We start from the raw sequence: 22,397 nt of genomic DNA, 5'->3' as shown, positions 1-22,397 counted from the left end.
CTTCTTGTATGCTTTTCCTTGTCTCGAATATCTCGTTTTGCCACAAGAGACGTTAAAATGATTATATCAAGTCAAACAGAAAAAAATTATTAAGCCGCACATAAATAAAATGTATACACTCGAAGATGATTCTGTTTCATCTTATGCGTCCATTCGTATCCCTCTTTAATTCAAAGCGCTTACTAATGAGCAATCCATTTTCTTTTGTTCTTACTCGTAATTAATTTTCATTTGCTCTTGTCATATTATTCAAAGTATGTAAGCAATGTGAAAACAGCGCAACAATTCTGTCAAAATCTTTTGTAGCTATTTGTATTTGTCGCTAAATAGCCACGGTAATTCAATGATCGAACATGCATTGAAGTGAGAAAGTTCACCTGTCAAAACTGTATTGTCAACACGGTTTCAAATACTTTGGTTCGAACAGATGAGTCAGTCGATCTTGTGGAAAATTCAATTTAGACCTACGAGAATCACAAGATCTTATGAGTTTACAAACGTTTTGCTCACGAATGCTCAATCTACAACGTTTATAGAAATGTAGTTAAATTAGATATGTTCTATCTCTAATGTCTAAAAAATAATTAAGTTGTCACGCAATTATTCACGGATACTTTGGTAAAGACGGATACTCTGGTAAAGGTCTCGGATAAGCATGGTGCGAACCCTATTTTAAATCTCGTCCATATTCCACTTGCTTGACTTATATTAAAAGTTAGTGCAGAAAATAATCAGATCCGACTAGGGAAGCAACCGATATACAGACGTCTAATGCGCTGATATTTTGCAAACAAATCGGACTGCCATTGGCGCAGTAGTAGTAGTAGTAGTGTATACGCTACTTCTCACAGACAACATGCTCACTACCATATGGCTTTTCAACGGCCTCCAAATGTATACAACTTACTTGATTCGTCGATTATGACACGGACTTACTGCATGCGGTAGTCGGGTCCTCCGTCAAACTCTACCGTCAGAATTGTTGATCTTTGACAAATAAAACTTTAAGGGGTTGGTGTTATTTCACGCGAAATGAAAACAGACGCGTCGCGTGTGTCGGAACTCCACGTTATACATGCCTTACAGAAGTTTTGCCTTAACAAAGCTCTCATCTATACAGCTTTCTTTCCTTTTTACGACTTCGCATTGTAATCAATATAGCTCTTCAAATTGCTTAGAGACAAAGAGTACACCACTGACCTTTTCTCTTTTAAGTTTAATCCAATGCTAGTTAGGCTACTGCGATGCCAAAGGCTCTTTTTTTGGTAGAGCCCATATTTGTTCTATTCAAATGATTGTAAAAGTGCTGTTTACTTATCTATTTGTGTGAGCACAGGGTATCGACTGCAATCTCCGATATAAACTCATTCAGTAAGCATTACTTTATGCTCAGTTCTTCATACCATCGACCGTGCAAATCAATCGCTCACCTCCCCTTTTTAGAAATGTCTTTCACATCAATCCAAGCGTTACGCACCCCGTGCCGTTCCAACACCGCAACACAAGTCTTGCTCTGCGGCCCTTGTATTTGAATCTCTAGTTTACTTTGTCCGCCGGCTTTTGTACCCTCAGCCGTTTTATTCACTGTCGTCGAGCTCGCGCATTCAGTCCGAAGCTCGTTTGCCAGATCTTGCGCGTCAAGTCTATACACCTCAAAGTTACTAATGCGGGTGACTTTATGACCCTGCTTCATTGCAATCGCAATATGAATTTTCGGCGGCGTGCCTTTGACAAGCTTCACACTTCGCTCCTCCTCATTTTGTCGTAGGATCCGGTAAAAAGGGGAGCATGTTTCCCGAAATCGGTCAAGCAGCGCTTCTCGAACGAGAACTTTTGGTTTTGGCGACGAAGGTATCATATGAGATAAGACTGGATTCAAATTAACTTCTCGTGGATTCTGTGGATTGATTAGCTCTTCCTTGGAGATATACTCAAGTAGCATTGCTCGTAAATCTGTCATGGCAAAGTAGTCCGAACTACGCTTACCCAGTGCTGTCGCGATCGGTAGACCTGCAGCATGGAGTTGATAATATTCCTTTATCAGCAATTTCCCCTCGCCGCCACTGCTGTTCTGTTCAAATGATGCTTTATAGTTCACGCTGCTGCTTTTCTTGCGACCGGCTGTCTGAAACTCTTTAAACGCCTTGACATCAGGATGTTCGAGACCAGCGATACTTGTAACTGTAACATCGCCTCCCCTTTCTTTACATTTGAGCAAGCCTTCCTTCTCCATTGCTTTAAAAAACTTAACAGCTTTCTTCCATGAAGTCTGCTTCATTGTCATCGACGCAAAAGATAATGGTAAGTGTTTGAGTATATGTGCTGACATGAACGTCGATGACGGTTGTGGGAATGTCAATGGTGTCTGCGTTTGGGCTTCGTGAATTGTTGACAGTAATGCTAATCTAAATGCTTTATCGATTTCTGCTGTCGCCCTGCCGTCAGTTTCTCTTTGCTCTACCTGTTGTATCGCAGGCACATCCACCGTTTCCGCAGACGCTAGTGTTTCTTCAAACTTGGCAAAAAGTACAATATTCATAACTGCGTTTGTCACTTCATCTGCGTCGCTTCCAACTCCTTCAGTTTTCGTCTCGACCGCCAATGAATCCTCAGCAGCTGATTTCGGTACCTCGAGATCCAGCTCGAGTGGTACCGAGATTTTTCCTTTAATTGGGATTTCGTCACCGTAACACTGTACAACCAAAACCGCTTTCCCGTGCTCGCCTTGCACTTTAGTCACTTTCGCCAGATCAATGTCACATACGCCAACCGCGAGAGGGACTGTCGGGCGGTCGGCGCTGGCGATTGAAACTACGCTGCCTTTGTGTATCGAGGGGTCGAATGGTGGAATAAGACCTGGTAGCATCATATCTGTAATTTTTTTCAGTAAAGTACCGATTTCATTCGCAGCAACTGACCTGCACCGTTTCTTAGCTTCTCTATGACTGGGCTCCAAGTATGTACAATTGGCAGTAAAAATGGGCATCTCCATAGTAGAAACACTGAATGTGTTAGAATTGTACACAACTGCAGCTAATTGACATGTACCTACCAGTCGGAATCAATCTATCATTTCTCAACTTGAGCCATATCGGTCTATTTCCTTCGCCACCGACATACATAAACCCAGTCTCGCCGGTTGCGTGGGCCGTATACTTGGCAATCTGAATATCTGTCGGCAGAATCGCTTCTTTGGTCTCTGGTAGTAATGTGTCCGCCGAGAGGTTGAACGTCTCCAGGATTTGTGCCAACAGCTTTCGTCGGTCTGAACTGCGAACTGGAGCAAATGGCTTGATCTGTTATGAATTAGCACTGTATTTTAGATTAAAATTTTGAATTCTTACACCTGGTTTTTTTCGAAACATTTTGAATTGAATTGTTGAACAAACAAAGTAAATTGTGAAGAACAAAGATTTTAATTTACAGAGAAAAATGATTATGACGTAAAGTTTACCTGAGGCTTCGCTGCACTTTCAAAAGTGAAGTATCCACAAATTCGTTTTTATAATTTCTTTGATCATCTATAATTTTGAGTTGACATGTCTTTATATACAATACTGGTTTCATGAACTGTCAAAAATTATGAATTACCCACACTTGCTCGCTTTCGTCGGTACTCATCCATGAGCTCCTCTAACCGACCAGAACTGAAAATCTCAGGCTCACAGGAGTCAAGTTTGTCCATATCTCGAGCATACTGCTCGCCGTGTTCAGCCAAGATCCGTAATCGCATAACCGAAGCTGACACTTTATCGTCAAACTGGTCCATCGCTCTCGAATTTAGTGCACGGCGATACATCATCTGAGTTACTTCGGGGGCCAGCATCTGCTGTACTGAAAACTCGGTTGTCCATTGGCCTTCGACGGTCGGGTTTGGGTGTTCGCCGAATTTCAACTCGTCATCTTCGATTCGGTGCCGAACATCTATAACATAGTGCTCGCCCTTAAACGCAGTCTTAGACTGGATATCAACGCTCTTTGACCCAAACTCGTTCAGTTCTGCCAACAAGTTCATCATTTCCAAATCAAGCTCTTCACCCAGCTCGGAACCAGACTCCTTGACCTCGTTCAATTCAAACTTCGACTCGGCTGCTGGCGAAGACTCGGCCTTCTTTCCTGCCTGTGTTGATTCCGCATCTTGACTCTCTTTGGCATGCGTAGACTGCGCTACCGGCTGCAATTTGAAGGAGCCTTTAGTGTCGGACTTTGTGGCCTGGAGCTTGTCGATTTGCTCGTTCGTCATCATCTCAACAAACACGTTCATCCGGGCTGAACTCCCATCGGTGGTAAAAAACAGCAGTCTCATCGACTGTAAATTAGTACCAGCCAAAAACAAACAATCAAACATATTTAAAACAAACCTGTTGTGGATGCTTTTTCGTAAGCTGATTGACAAAATTGTTGAGAATTGCTATACTGGTCTCAAACTCTTGCTGTGCAATAAACTTGTGATTTTCGCCATGGATACAGAGATCCATCTCTTCTAGGGGGACGTACTGAAACCCAAAAATACGAGCCATGTTGTGATAGGCCAGTAAAATACCATCCATGCGACCAATTCGAGCTTGCATTGAGTACTTCAGGAATGACGTCCGAATCAAGTCAGCGTATTCGCTCTCAAACGACTCGTATTGGCCGTACAACGTCTTCAGCTGGTACCCAGTCTTTCCAACTTGATTCATATGTTTGATGTCGTACCGTACGGCTGCAACTGCTCTCGTTTTGAGATCAAAAGTTCCTGTGCCTGGTAGTCGTGGATCCATACAGTCTTGCTGCGATCTCAGCAAAAAGTCACCGCATTTTGAATAATGATATGCTTCTCTCTCCTTCTTCTCGTCTGGTGACAGCAAATGTGAATTTTTGATCCTGTATTTTTCATACTCTTCCGGCGATTTGACTAGCTGCAGCTCCATCGATCGCCCGAGATACATTAGAATAATATCCGTATCACCCGATTTATCAATATCGATAGCATAACGCCCTGACTTGGGCATGTATTTTAAAAATATCGATGACGCCATCGATGCAGCTTTCGAATACTCTAGTTGCCCTTCGTAGTTTCGGGTCAAATTTTTGGCATTCAGAGGACGGTTGCGAGACAGTAAAAAGTGAAATTGTGAAAGCGTGGATGTCAAACTTGAGGTAGATACGAAATAATTCAAACCGTTGTCTTTTGCTACTTGGGGTAAAACAGGATCACTGGATGATATATGATATTTTGGCAACGCGTCAAAATCAAATTCGTTCACAGGCATAATATCTTTAACTGCTGGCGGAAAATTGTATACTCGTGAGCGAGGATCTTGAATTAAGTGAACGCCAGGACTAGATTTTATTAGACCTAATGTACTTTCTAACGGCCACTTCGCATACTTAAACAACACACGGTCAATACCATGGGCTAAAGACGGAGGTACAATGTGAGCTTCAGATGGTACATCAATAGCCGTCAAATGATACTGTGTTAATGATATGCCTTGAAATGGAAATTCCTCAAAATTAGGCGGCGCATCGAAATCATATGCTTCTTCTTCAGCAACAGCAACCGGGTCTTTGCTCTCACCCCGGAGACTAGAGGGTAGTTCCCATGTCGGTCTAGTTTTCGTCTTTGACTTCTTTGCATCTGGCCATAAAACTGGTTTGGTATTGATATTTGCAGGTCTTTGTGATTTCGCATATTTCTCTGACTTCACCTGCTTGTTTTTCTTGTCAAACTGTATTCGAGGTACATCTGCTTTCTGCACCTGCTTAGAAAGAGCCTTGTTTGTCAAAACTGTCTTCTCGTGCTTGTCGATAATTGATGCTAATGAATTCCCATTCTCTTGCAGTATCTTTGACACAGAGGCAAATCCTCTTGACTTCAACGACTCGATAGATGCTACAAGCCGTTGCCTTGCACAAATTCGACTTGCAACTAACGTCCTGATTCGAAATGTTTCCTGGCCTCTCATTATGATTCAAATTGATACATGACTTTGCCAGTGATCTGCTTGCTTAATAGGTGCAAAATAAAATTAAATTAGGCCTAGTCAAGTTTCATATATGACCCTACCTACTATACTACAATTATTGACCTTTACCGGGTAAAAAAGACCCAACAAACACAAATATAGAGAGCCTCCCGGAGACGTGATTTGCTTCCAGTTGGGAGAAAAGACCAAAAAAAAAATTATTACCCTAACATCCATACAGGCCCTAATCCTCATGATTATTTACAGCACAGAAATACAGACCTCAAAATACGCCTAAGTCGTGTTCCAATATACTTCGACAAACCTAGCCGCACGTTCTACTGCCCCTGCGCACATGTCATCATGGCAAATGTTAAATTGATGAAAACTGGCGTGAAACAAAAAACGAAAGATTCACATTTTTTTACTGAAAATCAACGAACAATTGAGGTTGCTGGTTCGACTCGACATTGTTTAAAGTACTTGTTTAGATATAAAAAGGTCTGCTTAGGATCATCAATTCTAATATAAAGACTGGTACGTATCCCTTGCTCCCTTATGTTGAACAGCCTTTGATCTGCTACGACCTTACTTCAACTGTATCTTGTTATTGCAGTAAAGTGCTCAGAAGACTTTGACAATATGCTGGTTGGTTTTTGAACTGTTCTGACTTTTTGCCGTTTAGACTCAAGACTACTCATGAGCTCAAATTCAAATCAATTTAATCCTCTTCCGCTACTTCCATCTACACGTCATTCCAATGCGTCTCCATTACAATACCCTGCCATTTTCAAACGGGCTGCTTTGACAGATACCCCACTAGCATCAACACCAAATTCACCACGGTTTCAGGGCCAGGATGGGTACTCTGTGCCGCCAATTTTGGAGTTACCTAGACGTGCAACTACCTTAGATGTGCCCGGATTAACAAAGAGCAGAGTGTCGCCGGGTATGTTGTGCAGTCCAATGGTGCCTAAAATACGATGGCTAACCTGATTTATAGACGGCACAATCGCGGCGCGGGACGTCGGATCAAAACTTGTTATTGTCATGGTGGGGCTACCGGCTAGAGGAAAAAGTTACATAACAAAGAAGCTGGCACGATACATGAACTGGCTGCAGCATGAGACAAGGATTTTTAACGTTGGAAATACACGAAGAATGTCGAATCACCATGTTGGGCCTGCCAGCCATCCGTTACCAGACTCGCCGGTGTTGGAACCAACAGCGGCCACACACGCTGCCGGGTTTTTTGCCCCTGATAATTTAGCCACAGCTGCGCTGCGAGAAAGCTGGGCGTTGCAGACGCTTGACGAGTTGTTGGACTGGGTCTTACTTGAGAACGGTAGCATTGGAATTCTTGATGCCACCAACTCTACGCTTCGCCGGAGGCACTCAGTGTTAAACAGAGTCAAAGACCGATCTAACGGCGCTTTGAAAGTACTGTTTTTGGAAAGTGTTTGCGACGATAAAGAGCTGCTTGAGCAGAATATTAGACTTAAGCTTTCTGGACCGGATTACAAAGGGCAGGACCCGGATGTAGCTTTGGCTGACTTTCGAATGCGAGTCAAGAATTACGAAAAAACTTATGAGACAATTGGCGACGCAGAAGAGAAGGTTGATGGTTTCCAGTATGTCAAGATGATCAATGTCGGAAAAAAGGTTGTTGCTTATAATATTCAAGGTATGCTTGTATGCTCTGCTACTAATATGTTTGTGTTGACGTGGTTTAGGATTCCTTGCTGGTCAAGCCGTGTTTTTTCTTTTAAACTTTAACCTTGCAGAACGGCAGATTTGGATCACTCGGCATGGGGAAAGTGAAGACAACATCAAGGGTAGACTTGGTGGCGATGCTTCCTTGAGTCATAAGGGAGAGAAGTACGCTAAAGCATTAGCCGCATTTATGGACTACCAGCGTACAGAGTTCAGGCGCCGGCAATTGGAACGGATGGCTATGCAGCTCGATGTTTCCCGGTTGTCATCTAAGCCTTCAACTCCACAGGGCGAGCTTGCGGAGCCACATTTTTGCGTTTGGACCAGTATGTTGAAGCGCAGCGTGGAAACAAGCAAATGGTTTGACGAAGACACATACGACATCAAACAAATGCGAATGCTGAACGAGCTCGGAAGCGGGTCTTATGACGGTATGACATACGAGGAGATCAAACAGAAATACCCAAAGGAATACCAAGCACGGATGCAGAACAAAACGGGGTACCGGTATCCCGGCGTGGGTGGCGAAAGTTATCTCGACGTTTTAAATCGACTTCGGCCGGTGATTGTCGAAGTCGAGAGAATGCAAGACCATGTGCTTTTGATTGGCCATCGTGTTGTTGCTCGTGTGTTGCTGGCGTATTTCATGAACTTGGGACGACAGTTTATTGGCGACCTAGATGTTCCTCTCAACACGCTTTGGGTTCTGGAACCCAAGCCATACGGCGTCGACTGGGCCGTCTATCAGTATGATGAGAACAAAGATTGGTTCTACAAGGTCGAGAACTCAACTCATTCACCACCCGAAGCATCTACCACACCGGGGCCTACTGCATCTTTTAGACCACCGATTTCGAGCCAGATGTCTTCGCTGTCATTAGACCGTCAGCTGTCAGAGTCAATAAAAAAAGACCCCCGGAACAGGTCGGCTATGGGACCGCCTGCTCTGCCCAGTCGTAGACATTCTGGTGCAGATATCGAGATTGTAGTTTCGTCTGAGAAATAGGCGGATTCATATCTCATGTTATCGGTTACTTTTGTGAGTGGGCTTCATCTATGTGTACAAATGAGCTGAGCTATTTTTTTACAGTGGTTGCAAATGATAGCATTCTTAGACTATATTATGCTCTAAAAATGCGGACCTCGTAACAGCAGACATTGACTTCTAAAATGTGAGTTAAAATTTTCGATTGTAAGATAATTGGAGCAAATAAGCCGAGGTCACTGAAGTGTAGAGCGTCAGAGGGTATTTAGCACTTTATGAAGCTCATCTAGTGTAGTAATCTGAGCGAATCCGTACCGCAGATTCAAAATTGACGCGTCATGCATTGCTTTGTTCAAAGTCGCGTTTCCGTCGGTTGGAAAATATACATAAAAATCACGATTGAAGGCACTTCTTGCTCTATATACTTTTGTTAGTAAAACCACCGTTCGGCACCATATAAAAGAGTAAATCACGTAGTTTCGCAGCATAAATTGGTCATTGTGCCAGTAATGACGACACTTTCAACACTGTTTTCTCGTAATATGCGGTTGAGGTTTGTGTGCAGAAATGCGTCATAACGATCCTTACTTTCTATTCGATATATTTTGGGGTTTTCGATCGACAAGTACGGTTCTAGTTCCGACATTAGATGCCAATCCGGTGAGAACCGAGATATTGAGCCTTCTTTGCCCCACCATTTCAGCAGCATCGAATTGTCAGACATCATATCATGTCCATGCTGAGTATAAATCACAGGCAAATGATGTTGTTCAAATGCAGCAATACTAAAGATATAATCAGCCATGCTCCTACGGAGAGTAGCCTGCTCACATTGGAGTCAGTGCCGGCAATAATTCGGATGCTATCTCTCTAAAATGTTCTTGCATATCTATAACGATTAAAGCCGATTTAGATAAATCAATCGGGTGAAATTGAGCCGTTTCTTCAGCCATTTTGCTGTTTACTTCTTTACGTGAGAAAGAATAGAACAGTCAGGGGGCTACTCCTATATAACTATGAGGACTTTTATCACGTCATCCCTAAAGACTGGCACGGACCCGTGTTTATATCGTCTTAATGCGTCGACTCCTGAGAGAGATGAAACGTTGTTATTACACTAAATTAAGGGTTTAGTACTAGTAAATTATTGTTTGGACTCGATGAGATCATCTGTCCTCGGCTGTAAAATTATCAGGAACAGCAGGTTCTCTCTACCCCAGAACCATACTTTAATAGATTGACAGGTTTAAACTGTCTAACCACGTCAATTGATACGCTCGGATAACAATGGTCCCTCCAAAGGTCGACTATTCTCTGTACCTGGTCACTGACTCCGGACTGGTTCCACCCGGTACAACTCTTGAAGCGCAGGTCCAGAAAGCAATTGACGGCGGTGTAACACTAGTGCAACTTCGTGAGAAAACTGCCGAGACGGCCGATTTTATTGCAATTGCAAAGTCTATTCATGAAATGACAAAAAAAGCTGGAATTCCACTTCTTATTAACGATAGACTTGATGTTGCTCTCGCGATTGATGCTGAAGGAGTTCATATCGGACAAGAAGACATTGGTCTGTAATCTTTGCTTCCGGGAAATCTTTTTAATTTGTCTTGTTGAACAGTCATTGTTAACTCTTTTGTCAGATGTCGCTACAGCTAGAAAGTTATTGGGACCAGACAAGATCATTGGTTTGTCAGTGAATTATGTTTCTGAAGTCACTAAAGCTGTCGAAGATGGGTAAGTTCTATTGCAAAATGTGCTACATGTACTTAATATGCTGACGTGGATTTTAAGAGCTGATTATCTTGGAGTTGGAGCTATTTACGACACTTCGACAAAGGCGGTCAAGAAACCACCGATTGGAATTGCAGGAATTCGAAAGGTACTGTCATATTTGTCGTCTCTGCCTCGATATGTGCCTGCAGTGGCAATCGGATCTGTCAATCTGACTACTGCTCGTAATGTAGTTCATCTTTCTGTTGTTCCAGGCCGTCGTCTAGACGGTATTGCAGTTGTGTCTGCTATCATTGCCGCCGAGGATCCGGCCGCCGCAGCAGAACAATTGCTGCATATGGTCAAGGACGCCCCATACTGGATGAGCATAGTGCCGAATCGCTCTGTGTCGGCAGTCGTGGCCAACGTTCCCGCAGTACTGTCACGGGTCAGAAGCATGTCTCCGTTAGTGCACAACATCATCAACCGTGTCGCGACGAACTTCGCTGCAAATGTAGATCTTGCAATTGGAGCAAGCCCAATTATGAGTGAGAACATTCCTGAGTTTGACGACCTTTCGTCGATCCCCAACTGCGGACTGCTGATAAATATGAATTCCGCTACAGATGACTGGATCAATTTGTACCAAGCTGCTGTCAACGCGTACTCAGGGAAGCTCAGACCGACTGTATATGATCCTGTCGGTGCTGGCGCAACTGAATTACGGAAAGTTGGTGTCAAGGCGATGCTGAATCGTGCACATTTCGACATTATTAAAGGCAACGAAGGAGAAATCTTCTCAGTTGCAGGCGAAATTTCGCAAATGAGAGGTGTTGACAGCTTGTCAAACACGCCAATAGAAAAACGTGCAGATGTTGCCGAAGCTCTTGCTTCCAAAGAAAGTGCGTGAAATCCAGAAACTCTGATGTAACTAGGCTAACAACTTGACAGAGACAATAGTCGTCATGACAGGACCAGAGGATTTGATATCTGACGGAGTCACAACATTCGTTCTCCGAAATGGACATCGCTACCTTGCAGACATCACCGCAAGCGGTTGTGTGCTTGGATCAATTTTAGTGGCTACCGCGATCGCTGCGCTAGAAGACAGGTTCCTGGCTTGTGTCGCCGGCCTGACGGTATACAACATTGCGGCCGAGCGAGCGGCAGCTCAGCCATCTGTTCGCGGACCGGGCACGTTTACGCCGGCGCTTTTGGATGAACTATATCTGCTGACGAACGCGTGTGTCAACGGAGATTCGTCGTGGTTAGATGCAGCAAAGATTGAAAAGCTAAGGTGATACAAAACTGGTTCGGTATTGCTCAACAAGAATTTCATATAAAAGAGGTTATGCTATACATATTGGGAGTCTTATTCTTTATTGCCTGTTCATAATAAATATATAGTTTATTAGGTTTTTGCGTGAATTGTGATCTCACAGAGGTTTACGCAAAGATTGCTTGTTTGATTTTAATAGAAGTGAATGCATTTAGGCAGAGAAAGTGATCTTCCAATACAGTATAATATACACATTTAAAGCATTAAATATACAGACACAGAATTTATGAAACAATCAGGTATACACCAGGAACAGAAAAGGGCAGTCATCAGATGCACATGTAAACAGAAACCAGTCACTCCTTACGCTGCTGGTTCTTGGCGCGCTTAACTGTGTTCTTGATTTTGGCCACGAACGGCCCAGTAGGCGGTCTTAGCATTCCAATGGTCGAATGAAAAACACTGCCTTTTCCAATCGACGATGACCGTGCCGGACCATCCTCCTGAGCAGACTCAGCAGGCACCACGAGCGGACTTTCGTCTTTGACCACGAGCATATTGTCCATAGAGTGGCGTGATACAAGCAAAGCCTGGCTTTTGGAATGACAGTTATCAATGTTAGCCGAAGTGGCGACCGTCGAGCGAGATGTGTTTTCGGTCGACTGCGGGCGAAGACTGGAACTGGTAGCAGATTCTACTTGGACGACTTTGGCCATACGGTCACCGTCGCGGCCATGGATTGAAGCAGCGTCGTTGGTTGTAGCAACATCAGAGTCGCGAGAATGACGACCGGTCATGGACTGGTAGATATTACTACTTTGGATCTTGCCTGCCATTAAAGCCAAAGGCGCTTTAGCGCTTCCTTGTTCAGCAGGATTTTTTCTTTTAGAAGCCGCGTCAGACTTGCCACCGCCGCCTCCACGTCTTCCTCTAGTCCAACGGCCGTTTTGACGGCGGTTCTTGCGCTCGCGGCTTGGCTCGGCTGCTTGCTCATTCTTGCTACTAAAACTGGACAAAATGCTGGCGACAGTGCGAGAGCGACGGCGAGGAGAATGAGTCTTAACACTGGATCTTTCGCGGTCGGCTGATGTAGGACTTTGTGTAGATGAGCGAGATCGTGATGAGCGAATCGGCGAACCATGCTGGACTCCACCGTTAGCCGCCTGAAGAACTGGACTAGGTGTACGAGTTTCAGTGTTAGCCGGAGTGTCAAGCGTTAAATTTGCCAAATTGTTTCCAAGTCCCTGACGAGTGGGAGAAGTAGAATGCGCAGGAGACGTAGTCCGTGTAGGAGAGTTCGCGCTCTTGGTTGACATTGGGTTAAGCAAGTTTGGAGTTGAATCCCCATTCATAGACATGGTCTCGTAAGCATCGTCGTATGAAAGTGACAGTCCGGTCTCAGGCACAATCACGTTGCGGCTTTTCGATTTCTGACGGGAGTGCGCGTAATGACCCTTCTTGCTTTTGTCATGGACGTGCTTCTTTGGCGGTCTCTCGCCGTCATCGTCACCTGAACCAGCTTGATTGTTATGAGAAGTCTGCCCAGACAAGACCTGTGGCGTAGCTTGAGTAGTAGCTGTTGAACCAGTGCCTTGCTGTTGCGACTGGCTCTGATGTTGTTGTTCAGTGGAAGCACCCTTAGTGTGATTCGATCCTTTATTGTGACGATGGCGGCCAGTACGAACGAAAACAGGAAGGCGTTGTCTCGGTAGAGGGTGCTCATCAGCTAGATATTCATCCGGTCTTTTAAAATCAAGATTCTGAGCGTGAGAATATCCAAAGTGGGTAGGGCTAAGTACAGCCTTGTCATGAACTAGAACCGGTTTGGAAAGAATGGGCTTACGGATCTTATGCCCATGTACACCATGAAACGGCTGAGTTTGAACAGCAGAGGCTATTTTTACAGCCATGTTGTTGACAGTTAGCTATAGAAGACCTAGCAGAGAGGCGAGAGAGTTCAGCGAGGTGGAGAGAATAGCAAAACAGTGCTACCAGACCACTACCGAATCCCCACCAAAACAAACTTCCCCATTTGGGTATACACGCTTCACATAGCAGACCGTCTATCGCACTACGCTCTGTTAACAGTAATAAATGGTTGATCATAATTCATTGTGCAAAAACCATTTGAAAAATTAACATTTATCCGTAACGCCCATCCCATAAACAACCATAATAAAGATTCAATATCGTACAGTAGACCCATCAGGACCGAACGTGTTATATCTGCCTCGCAAAAGCGCTCGCAAACATCTCACGCATCCTGAAAAAATGGTTTTTGATCCGGACCGGCATCACAACCTTGCGCTCAAGTGGGACCGGGAACGACTTTTGTACGCCCTCCATAACGGATTCAACCTCGGCATCGGAATCGACCGGTCCGTTTGCAAGTTCCATGTCTTCCGCTAACTGAGCGGACGACGTAAGTGCGGCCTGTTTCATCTGGTTCTTCTTTTGGTATGCAGCAAGTAGCACGTCGTACGGTTGAGATCTGCCGGGCACGTTTCGCTTTGCTCCCATTGAATGGGATTTACAAGTCAGCGATCTGGCACAAAAGCCTCCGTTAGGAAGAGGCACACCACACTGCCGCTCAACATCAACTGGACCTTTTGGTTTCGGCGGCGCTTTTGGCAAAGGTTGCTTTTTCTTTTTCTTTGGTGGAGACTTTTCATCTGACCCAGTCTCAGCTTTCCGCTTACTCGCAGTCTTCACGTCTTTATCCGTCGTTCCAGCCTTTTCTTTTTCCTTTCCATTTGCCTTTTTCTTCTTGTTTTTTATCGGACTTTCGCCCTTTGGTAGCCCGTTGTTATTATTGCTGTCGTCACCACCTCCACCATTTCCACCAGCTAAGCCTCCATTTCCATTACTTATTTTGCCATTGGGTGCACTAGATGCTTTATTTCCACCCGTGCCACTGGACGTACTGCCTTTAGCAAACCCGCTGGCAGAAAGTTTGATGCTGTCCCTGCTCTTTCCCCCTGACGCTGTATCAGCAGAGCGCTTTTTGTCGTTATGCCGTTGATCTTGATTTTGATGTCGCTCTAGACAAGATCTGATGTGACTGGCCAAAGCGTGAGTCAAAATAGGTTTACTGCAGTTGGTACAAATAGCACATTCAATTTTGTCCGTAAGAGGGTGACATGGCAATAAAGCCATTCGGTCTTTTGCGTCGAGCAATGGTGAAGGTGAATCAGCATCTTTCGTCGGTGAATTTGATCTGGACGATGTCTGTGAACTATCTTCATCTTCTAAAATTTGAGCGTATTCCAGCCACGTTGGATCTGAATCTGCGGCAGATGACAAAGATGAAGAAGACGAAGCAGAAGAAGATAAGCCCGTAGATGAAGATGAACTGGACAGAGTAGGAGCAAACACTTGTGCCTTCAACTTGACGACTTTATCTCCAGAATTTCCAAATATTTTATTTAAAAGAGCTTTATCTGCCAACTGAGAAGCAACGACGTCTAGATATAACATTAAGTTAGTATGCAATTGTGGCGACAGGTCTCAACTGGTTGTGCTATCACTGCTCTTTCAGGGGTCAAAAACATGCATTCGAGAAGCGCGTCGCGTACGCGCTGTCACCCCTGAATTCTGCTATTTAACAAACAAACCGCTATAGATTATTCAACTGATTCCATATAGTAGAAATGAGACTGATAATATAAATAAATCCGAGCAATTGTGGTCAATTTCGAGTCATATCAGTGCATGAGAGGATCAATACAAGACAGGGCGATTGTAGCGCCGCAAGACCGTGTTAACCCTGGGACAGAATCCGGGTGAAAGACATACCAGAACGAACCAGAAACAGATATGACTTACCTGGAGTTGAGATTCCAACAGCAGCCATAATAAATTAAGTGACTACCGCAGACAAATTGAAATAGAGTGAAGATGGAACCGATATGGCTATGAGAGAGACGGGATGGCAGTTTTAGAGTACGACCTTTTGTATGATACTTCGAGTCGGGGCGATTGAAATCGTCAAAGGCGGGCACTATCACAATAACTTGCATGCGTTGCTATTACGGCATAAACAGCACAACACTCTGTGCTATAGTACAAACACCTCTTGCTTGCATATGTGGCTTAAAGACATGGCTTATACATCGCACAGCCACTTTTATACCTTCGCATTCAGTCATTTTTCCTTTCTAATTTCTCGTTCAAAAAACATCAACCTCTTGACGCGCTTTTAACCTGCTGTTCGCTCTTGACATACTCAGATTTTTAGCATATATTTAACGCGTGTTTCTGTCACTGTTTACTCATCTAGACTTTATTCGTCTTATGCATTGTTCGGTGTACAATTCCGCCGACCCAGCCGCCGTTGATTTGTTCTACGCCTCTCGCGCTCCTTCTATAATTACCGCCAAAAGCGTAGTAATTTCGATATTTCAAAGTAGTCGTTTTATTTATTAATAAAAATGTCAATCAGTAAGTCTTTTTTTTGGTCTTGATTCAAAATCTTGATTGCTAAATTTTGCCACTTTAGATATTTGCCGGGATAATTTAGATCCTTTTTACCGTTACAAGATGCCTCCTATCATCTCAAAGATCGAAGGCCGTGGAAATGGTATCAAGACTGCTATTGTCAACAATGCTGATGTCGCACGTGCGTTGGCGCGTCCTCCAATGTATGTCACCAAATTCTTCGGACTCGAGCTCGGTGCTCAGACTTCGGTGAATGAAACGGCAGATAGATACATGGTTAACGGTGCCCACGACGCCGCAAAACTACAGGATCTTCTTGACGGTTTCATTTCAAAGTTCGTCCTCTGCAAAGCTTGCAAGAACCCCGAAACAGATATCGTCATTACCAAGGATCAGATGCTGTATCGAGACTGCAAGGCCTGTGGCAAACGTTCACCTATCGACTTGAGCCATAAACTTACTGGCGTCATTCTCAAAAACCCGCCGTCATCTTCTGGCAAAAAGGGTACCACTAACGGCAAAAAGAGCAAGAAGGATCGCAAGGAAAAGAAGAATGAAGAAGCTGAGGAAGAAGAAGAAGGATCAGACGACGAACTCACAAAGCGTATTGCTGCAGAGGCTTCTACCCTTCCACCTTCGCAGGCTACTGCCGGTGATGACGATGACGACGATGACAACTGGGCCGTTGATACATCTGAAGAAGCTGTACGCGCTCGTGTCAAAGAGCTTGAATCTCAAGTTGGTTCACTCGCCGTCGCTGATGATGAGGAAGCCGAAGGAAATAGTTCTTATTCTCAACTTGGAAACTGGATTCTTGAGCAGAAACCAAAGCCAAACAGCGTCGAAGTCTATAAGAAGATCAAAGAGCTTGGGATTGAGAACAAGCACCGCACTTTGCAAGTTCTTGCTCAAACCTTGTTTGATAAAGACATTCTTATCCAAATCAAGGATCGTGCGCCGCTGTTGAAAAAACTTATTGTTTCGGATAACTACGAGAAGGCTTTCCTCGGTGGTACAGAACGTTTCCTCGGTCTCGAGCACCCAGAGCTTATTGCTGTTGTGCCTAAAATTCTTCATCAGTATTACACGCTTGATATCGTCTCTGAAGAAGCCATTCTTAAGTGGGGATCGCGTGCTAGCAAGAAGTATGTTGATAAGGATATCAGTAAAAAGGTCCGCAAGGCTGCTCAGCCTTTCTTGACTTGGCTCGAGGAAGCCGAGTCTGAAGGAAGTGAGGAGGAAGAAGGAGATGATGACGATGAGGAGGATGAAGATAACGATGAGAAATAATTGTAAAAAGCTTTATCGCGTTTGCAACAAGTTCCACTCATTGTTACATAGTTCTCGTAATGCCGTTTGGTTTTTTTGTCATTGAAAAAGTTTCTTGGCCCAGTTTTACTAGCTCATTGCTCATGACGACTTAATTTACTTTTTTTCACATTGGACTTACTACATGATTGTAAAGTGTCAAAATACATTTGAATATGTAGTATAGCGAATTTACCCGGTTAAAAATTATGGTTGCTGTGGCAACCGCAAAAGATTTGGGCGCTACCCCTGGAAATTCAGTAAACAAACCTGTAGACGGTATCTTCGCTCCTCTTCTAGACATTCTCCTAAATTGCTTTTTCATACTTTTTAATTACCCACGGCACATTTTATCAATACAGAATATAATTATGACTTCCATTAGAGCATTGGAGAACAGGCTGTCTAAAACCACTCTACACGACACTCATCCCAATTACACAGGGCAGCCTACAGGAACAGGAGGCAGTAACAAGATCAAGGTATTCTGATTGTAGTTTGCAATGCAGGAAAGATAACTGACGTTATTTTAGCCTTCAATGGTTGTTACTATTAATCTTTCGTCGCAACTGTCCACTACAAATAGCGGATCAAACAATAAAGAGAACAACAACGTATCGGGAACAGCTGTAAGAAATCCGTTGCTGAAATACGCATTACACAACACGGCGACAACTGTGAACACAAACCCGTCGTCAAGAGCAGTGCAAATGCCACCTCCTTCATCACCTAACATGCACAAAGCTGGCGCAGGACAGGTTCCTCAAGGATACATCTCATCGCACGATGTGATTGCAACCCAGCATGACCACAACATATCGCCATCGGGGCAGCTTGCTCAAACTTTATCACCAGAGCATAGAGTATATTCACTTGATAGCTTTGAGATCGGTCGCAAGCTGGGTAAAGGAAAATTCGGCAAAGTGTACTGTGCGAGAGACAAAGCGACAGGATATGTTTGTGCATTAAAAGTCATGGAGAAAAAAGAACTTATCCACTTTAAAGTTGAGAAGCAATTCAGAAGGGAAATTGAGATTCAGTCTAATTTGAGGTCTGTGAACATGCCTGCTTACACAAATGATTGCTAACTCGGTCAAAGACATCCTAACATTTTAAGATTATATGGGCATTTTCACGATTCGACCCGTGTCTTCTTAATTTTAGAGTATGCTGGACAAGGTGAAATGTTTAAAGTTCTTCGCAAAAAGGGTCGTTTCGACGACATTCTTGCTTCGCAGGTTAGATGCGATATTTGCCATAACATGACTTTACTAACTCTGATATCAGTACATTTGCCAGATTGCTAGTGCTCTTTCTTATTTGCACAAGAAGCATATTATTCACAGAGATCTGAAGCCAGAGAATCTGCTCATTGGCCTAGACGGCGAGGTTAAATTATCAGACTTTGGCTGGAGTGTTCATACACCGTCCTCTAGACGGAATACGATGTGTGGCACACTAGACTACTTACCCCCAGAAATGATTGAAGCTAAAGATCATGACTATCACGTGGATTTGTGGGCTTTGGGAATTTTGACTTATGAGTTCCTGGTAGGAAACCCGCCGTTTGAAGAGCCGGCACACAAAGCAACTTATAAGCGGATATCAAAAGTTGATTTGAAAATCCCTTCTTCTGTCAGTCTTGAAGCAGGAGATCTGATTCGCCGTGTATGTTTTCTCACTTGTTATGATGCTGAAGAATATGCTAATTGTAAAATAGCTATTGCAACATCAACCAGAGCGACGCTTTGCACTGGATAAGATCCCTGATCACCCGTGGATTGTCAAGAACCGTCCATTCTGGCCGACACAGAATGGGTGTGAACGACGGTCTAGCTAAAACTTTGATAAACGACTTAGTTAATGCAAATATGTCATGTAATAGAATCAAATTGATGTTAATGTACAAAACCATAGGGAAGTCGAAAATATATACACACATTATACAAGATGTTACACATTAGCTACCTGTAAATTTCATCGAATGGCCGGGTATCGTTGAAGCACGAGTCCCAGACTTGAGAAACAACCTTCTTAGCGTGGTCTTCGTCCTTGCAATTTGGGTTACCCATGACCGACATGACTGCTCGCCGACGAACACATTCTTGATGTTGTCGAGTGAGATGAATTTGTCCGCGTCTAAAAATTTCGTTTACCATTCTGCACTCACCGCTTAAATTTGACGCTCGAATCTGAACATGTTAGAGTAGTGCACATAGTCGCGTAGCACAACATACCTCTGAGCAAGCATGGTGCTTCAAATTCATCCAATCAACATGGAACTTCATTTCGTCATACGCGTGAACAAGCTCGTGTGCTAGAGTATCTTCTAAATGCAACTTTCCAGACACATGGTTCTGGCATAACAGGACACCGACCATGGGATTGAATCCACCGGCTTTGTACTCGTCACAGTAATCACAGATAATGTTTTCCCGTCCTACTCGACCACCAATCTGTTCAATTTGCTCGCGCATATATCTTACTGTCGGACCTGGTATATCGTGTCAATTGCTTACAATTCAGACTCTGGCCATTACATACTGTACTTTAGCGTCCAATCGCGATATTTTTCGCATTGATCGCATTCAGCCTCCCTATTCTTCATAACCGATATTTCATTAAAATTTTCCTCTTCCTTTGCGTCCAATGAACCCGTGAAATGTGCTGCCTTGAGTCGCAGCCATGCAAATCCTCGCGGCAGCTCTACCGGCTGTTCTACCGACTGTTCTGGCTTTGCTGATATATCGGCACTACTTGAGCTGCCTGACGATCCTGTAGGCATTATGAATCTAAACCGCAAAAGAGACTGTAAAATGCTAATTCTGATTTCAAGTAGTTCCGTTCTGGAGCATCAGACGCTAGTCCTCAGAGCTTCGAGTCACATTGAAACTTTAATTTTTATGCTATAAATTTCGTCGGCGCATTGTTGGTGGTCAACGATATAAGAGTCAACAACCACACAAACACATAATACGGTGTAAACAATTATTGTGACTAACTTGTGAAATAAGAGAAACTAAACATCCTTAAAACACATCTGGACCGCTTATGCGACATGTTTCTCACCATAACACTATAGATCATTTAGAATTTGTTAAAGGACAAGTGTGTGGGGCTGTACATAGAAAATATTGATACGACATGAAGAAAGAACAGAAACCATTGACAATTGTTATTAAATTGGGTAGGAAGACGATCATTGTACGTGGACTTGTTGACTTACTGTTGCAGGTACCTCGTCAATATGCGATGAGAAGACTCATGAGCCGAGAATTGCAAACATGTCGTTGATTGTCGAGACCGTAGTTAAGCTCAGAAGAGAAGGGCATCGGGTAATAATTGTCTCTTCGGCTGCTATTGCCATGGGACTGCAACGTTTAAACATTCCAAAACGTCCAAAACATCTAGCTACAGTTCAAGTACGATTATAATGACTGCTTTCAACATGATCAGTGACTAATAGAGTCCATAGGCAATTGCTGCTGTCGGCCAATGCAGACTGATAGCACTTTGGGATCAGCTGTTCAGACAGCTGAACCAACCAGTCGCACAAATATTACTCACAAGGAACGATATCGCGGACGTATGGTGTACCATTAGTTGTTTTTAGAGTATAGACTAATTAGTCAGCGAGGACAATATCTGAACGCTGCAAACACGCTGATTGAACTGCTACATATTGGTGTAATTCCTATTGTTAACGAGAACGATACTCTTTCTGTCATGGTACGAAAATTGTGTTCACAGTACAAAATTTAGTTTAACGCCACGAATAGGAAATCAAATTTGGGGATAACGATACGTTGTCTGCAATCACAGCTGGAATGGCTAATGCTGATTATTTGTTTTTGATGACAGATGTCGATGGGCTGTACACAGAGAATCCAAGACTGAATCCAAACGCACAGCCTATTGAGGTTGTTCGTGATATAAGCCAGTTAGAGGTTGATGGTAATGTAACTATCGTTCCGGTTATAATTGTTCACTAACTCTTTGGAAGTGTCGACTGCTGGGAGTAGCGTCGGAACAGGCGGTATGGTTACAAAACTTGTAGCAGCGGAACTAGCAACGTCGGCTGGTGTGACCGCAATCATCACAAAGTCAGACGTTCCTGGGAACATACATTCAATCATCGACTACTTGCAGCATTTCAAGCAAACTGATGTCAGTCATGGGCACGAAAAGTCGGTAAACTCCATGATGCCTTCTGACTCTCCTCAGATCGACTCCGTAGCGGGTCCAGTTGCACCGGCGGGAGGCCTACTAAGTGAAGCAACTACTCGGGTATCGTCCCCAATTGCAGCAGTAACCTCAGCACCTCCGCGACACACAAGATTTCTTCCACAATTGCATCCAATTCGCGATCGCCAATTTTGGATTTTGCATGGACTGAAAGCACATGGAACAGTGTATATAGACAACGGTGCATTCAATGCCATAACAAGAGCTAACAAGGCCGGATTACTACCTGCTGGAGTGATGCATGTTAAAGGAGCATTTAGTGCTTCGGAAGCGGTTTCGTTGGCTGTGGTTGACAAGCAGGCTCTGAATACAGCTTTAGCAGAGCATGAAGATGACGAAGAAGCGCAAAAGGTTGCAGTAGCCGCGGTACTTGAAGCTGGCGAAGATGTTGGCAAAGCTATTGTCAACTACTCGTCAGTGGAAATCGCTCGTATAAGGGGTCTTAAAAGTTCAGAAATTGAGTCTTTACTGGGTTATTCAGGTAGCTTTATTGTAATTTACGGAGCGTGGGCGTGTTGGCTGACTTACTAGATTCTGAGTACATTGCTCATCGGGACAATCTGGCATTTTCTCCAAAGCATGCCTGAATAGCGTTTGGTTTTTGATTCTTTATACTTTGACTTATTCAAATAGGCGTCAATTCAAAATACTAATTTACGTTAACCATAATCTATTTGTCCGAACAGAAAATCTAGTTACCCGGCCATTATAATAAAACCGTGCGGCTGAAAATTGCCGCCTATGTAGGGTTTAATTGTTATAAATT

At 43.7% G+C, this 22,397-nt stretch overlaps 11 protein-coding genes across 11 annotated transcripts; 5 read left to right on the top strand and 6 right to left on the bottom strand.

Annotated features, from left to right (window-relative positions):
* Positions 1-1,328: 1,328 nt before the first annotated feature.
* V1512DRAFT_78578 (uncharacterized protein) lies at positions 1,329-3,436 on the bottom strand. Its single transcript, XM_066918509.1, has 4 exons — positions 3,345-3,436; positions 3,053-3,296; positions 2,919-3,002; positions 1,329-2,871 (listed from the first exon to the last, which is right to left on the bottom strand). Exons 1-4 carry the CDS (start codon positions 3,363-3,365, stop codon positions 1,427-1,429), a joined length of 1,794 nt encoding a protein of 597 aa, XP_066769790.1. The 5' UTR covers positions 3,366-3,436; the 3' UTR covers positions 1,329-1,426.
* A 904-nt stretch (positions 3,437-4,340) lies between these two features.
* On the bottom strand, positions 4,341-5,951 carry V1512DRAFT_211703 (mitochondrial protein Pet127-domain-containing protein; the record flags this gene model as incomplete). The annotated part of the gene is made up of 2 exons (XM_066913541.1): positions 4,341-5,325; positions 5,374-5,951. 2 exons carry the CDS (start codon positions 5,949-5,951, stop codon positions 4,341-4,343), a joined length of 1,563 nt encoding a protein of 520 aa, XP_066769789.1.
* Positions 5,952-6,471: 520 nt separating this feature from the next.
* On the top strand, positions 6,472-9,054 carry V1512DRAFT_266896 (6-phosphofructo-2-kinase-domain-containing protein). The gene is made up of 3 exons (XM_066917176.1): positions 6,472-6,900; positions 6,955-7,635; positions 7,685-9,054. Exons 1-3 carry the CDS (start codon positions 6,651-6,653, stop codon positions 8,668-8,670), a joined length of 1,917 nt encoding a protein of 638 aa, XP_066769788.1. The 5' UTR covers positions 6,472-6,650; the 3' UTR covers positions 8,671-9,054.
* Positions 8,690-9,617, bottom strand: V1512DRAFT_266893 (Isochorismatase domain-containing protein). The gene is made up of 3 exons (XM_066917175.1): positions 9,481-9,617; positions 9,123-9,434; positions 8,690-9,066 (listed from the first exon to the last, which is right to left on the bottom strand). Exons 1-3 carry the CDS (start codon positions 9,600-9,602, stop codon positions 8,904-8,906), a joined length of 597 nt encoding a protein of 198 aa, XP_066769787.1. The 5' UTR covers positions 9,603-9,617; the 3' UTR covers positions 8,690-8,903.
* Positions 9,618-9,838: 221 nt separating this feature from the next.
* V1512DRAFT_229324 (Hydroxyethylthiazole kinase family-domain-containing protein) lies at positions 9,839-11,900 on the top strand. Its single transcript, XM_066913917.1, has 4 exons — positions 9,839-10,219; positions 10,293-10,386; positions 10,444-11,264; positions 11,314-11,900. The coding sequence occupies exons 1-4, from the start codon at positions 9,937-9,939 to the stop codon at positions 11,661-11,663; spliced, it is 1,548 nt and encodes a 515-aa protein (XP_066769786.1). The 5' UTR covers positions 9,839-9,936; the 3' UTR covers positions 11,664-11,900.
* V1512DRAFT_266890 (uncharacterized protein) lies at positions 11,856-13,643 on the bottom strand. Its single transcript, XM_066917174.1, has one exon. The coding sequence runs from the start codon at positions 13,549-13,551 to the stop codon at positions 11,998-12,000; it is 1,554 nt and encodes a 517-aa protein (XP_066769785.1). The 5' UTR covers positions 13,552-13,643; the 3' UTR covers positions 11,856-11,997.
* Positions 13,644-13,736: 93 nt separating this feature from the next.
* Positions 13,737-15,604, bottom strand: V1512DRAFT_266889 (SCA7, zinc-binding domain-containing protein). The gene has a single exon (XM_066917173.1). It carries the CDS (start codon positions 15,116-15,118, stop codon positions 13,862-13,864), a length of 1,257 nt encoding a protein of 418 aa, XP_066769784.1. The 5' UTR covers positions 15,119-15,604; the 3' UTR covers positions 13,737-13,861.
* Positions 15,605-15,761: 157 nt separating this feature from the next.
* On the top strand, positions 15,762-17,600 carry V1512DRAFT_242693 (domain found in IF2B/IF5-domain-containing protein). Its single transcript, XM_066914292.1, has 2 exons — positions 15,762-16,081; positions 16,140-17,600. Exons 1-2 carry the CDS (start codon positions 16,072-16,074, stop codon positions 17,366-17,368), a joined length of 1,239 nt encoding a protein of 412 aa, XP_066769783.1. The 5' UTR covers positions 15,762-16,071; the 3' UTR covers positions 17,369-17,600.
* A 520-nt stretch (positions 17,601-18,120) lies between these two features.
* On the top strand, positions 18,121-19,458 carry V1512DRAFT_281071 (kinase-like domain-containing protein; the record flags this gene model as incomplete). The annotated part of the gene is made up of 4 exons (XM_066917997.1): positions 18,121-18,437; positions 18,486-18,624; positions 18,674-19,054; positions 19,107-19,458. 4 exons carry the CDS (start codon positions 18,121-18,123, stop codon positions 19,224-19,226), a joined length of 957 nt encoding a protein of 318 aa, XP_066769782.1. The 3' UTR covers positions 19,227-19,458.
* V1512DRAFT_277807 (mitochondrial inner membrane protease ATP23) lies at positions 19,257-20,426 on the bottom strand. The gene is made up of 3 exons (XM_066917936.1): positions 19,931-20,426; positions 19,624-19,880; positions 19,257-19,578 (listed from the first exon to the last, which is right to left on the bottom strand). The coding sequence occupies exons 1-3, from the start codon at positions 20,169-20,171 to the stop codon at positions 19,351-19,353; spliced, it is 726 nt and encodes a 241-aa protein (XP_066769781.1). The 5' UTR covers positions 20,172-20,426; the 3' UTR covers positions 19,257-19,350.
* Positions 20,322-22,300, top strand: V1512DRAFT_277806 (Aspartate/glutamate/uridylate kinase). The gene is made up of 7 exons (XM_066917935.1): positions 20,322-20,573; positions 20,621-20,808; positions 20,862-20,972; positions 21,020-21,115; positions 21,166-21,340; positions 21,390-22,112; positions 22,163-22,300. The coding sequence occupies exons 1-7, from the start codon at positions 20,531-20,533 to the stop codon at positions 22,216-22,218; spliced, it is 1,392 nt and encodes a 463-aa protein (XP_066769780.1). The 5' UTR covers positions 20,322-20,530; the 3' UTR covers positions 22,219-22,300.
* Positions 22,301-22,397: the final 97 nt, after the last annotated feature.

This window comes from Lipomyces arxii (genome assembly GCF_038497795.1).
Source record: "Lipomyces arxii strain Phaff 12-163 unplaced genomic scaffold V1512scaffold_21, whole genome shotgun sequence".
Taxonomy (NCBI): domain Eukaryota; kingdom Fungi; phylum Ascomycota; class Lipomycetes; order Lipomycetales; family Lipomycetaceae; genus Lipomyces; species Lipomyces arxii.
Note: the sequence above shows the minus strand (reverse complement) of the source record. Positions and strands in the feature narration are given on the sequence as shown.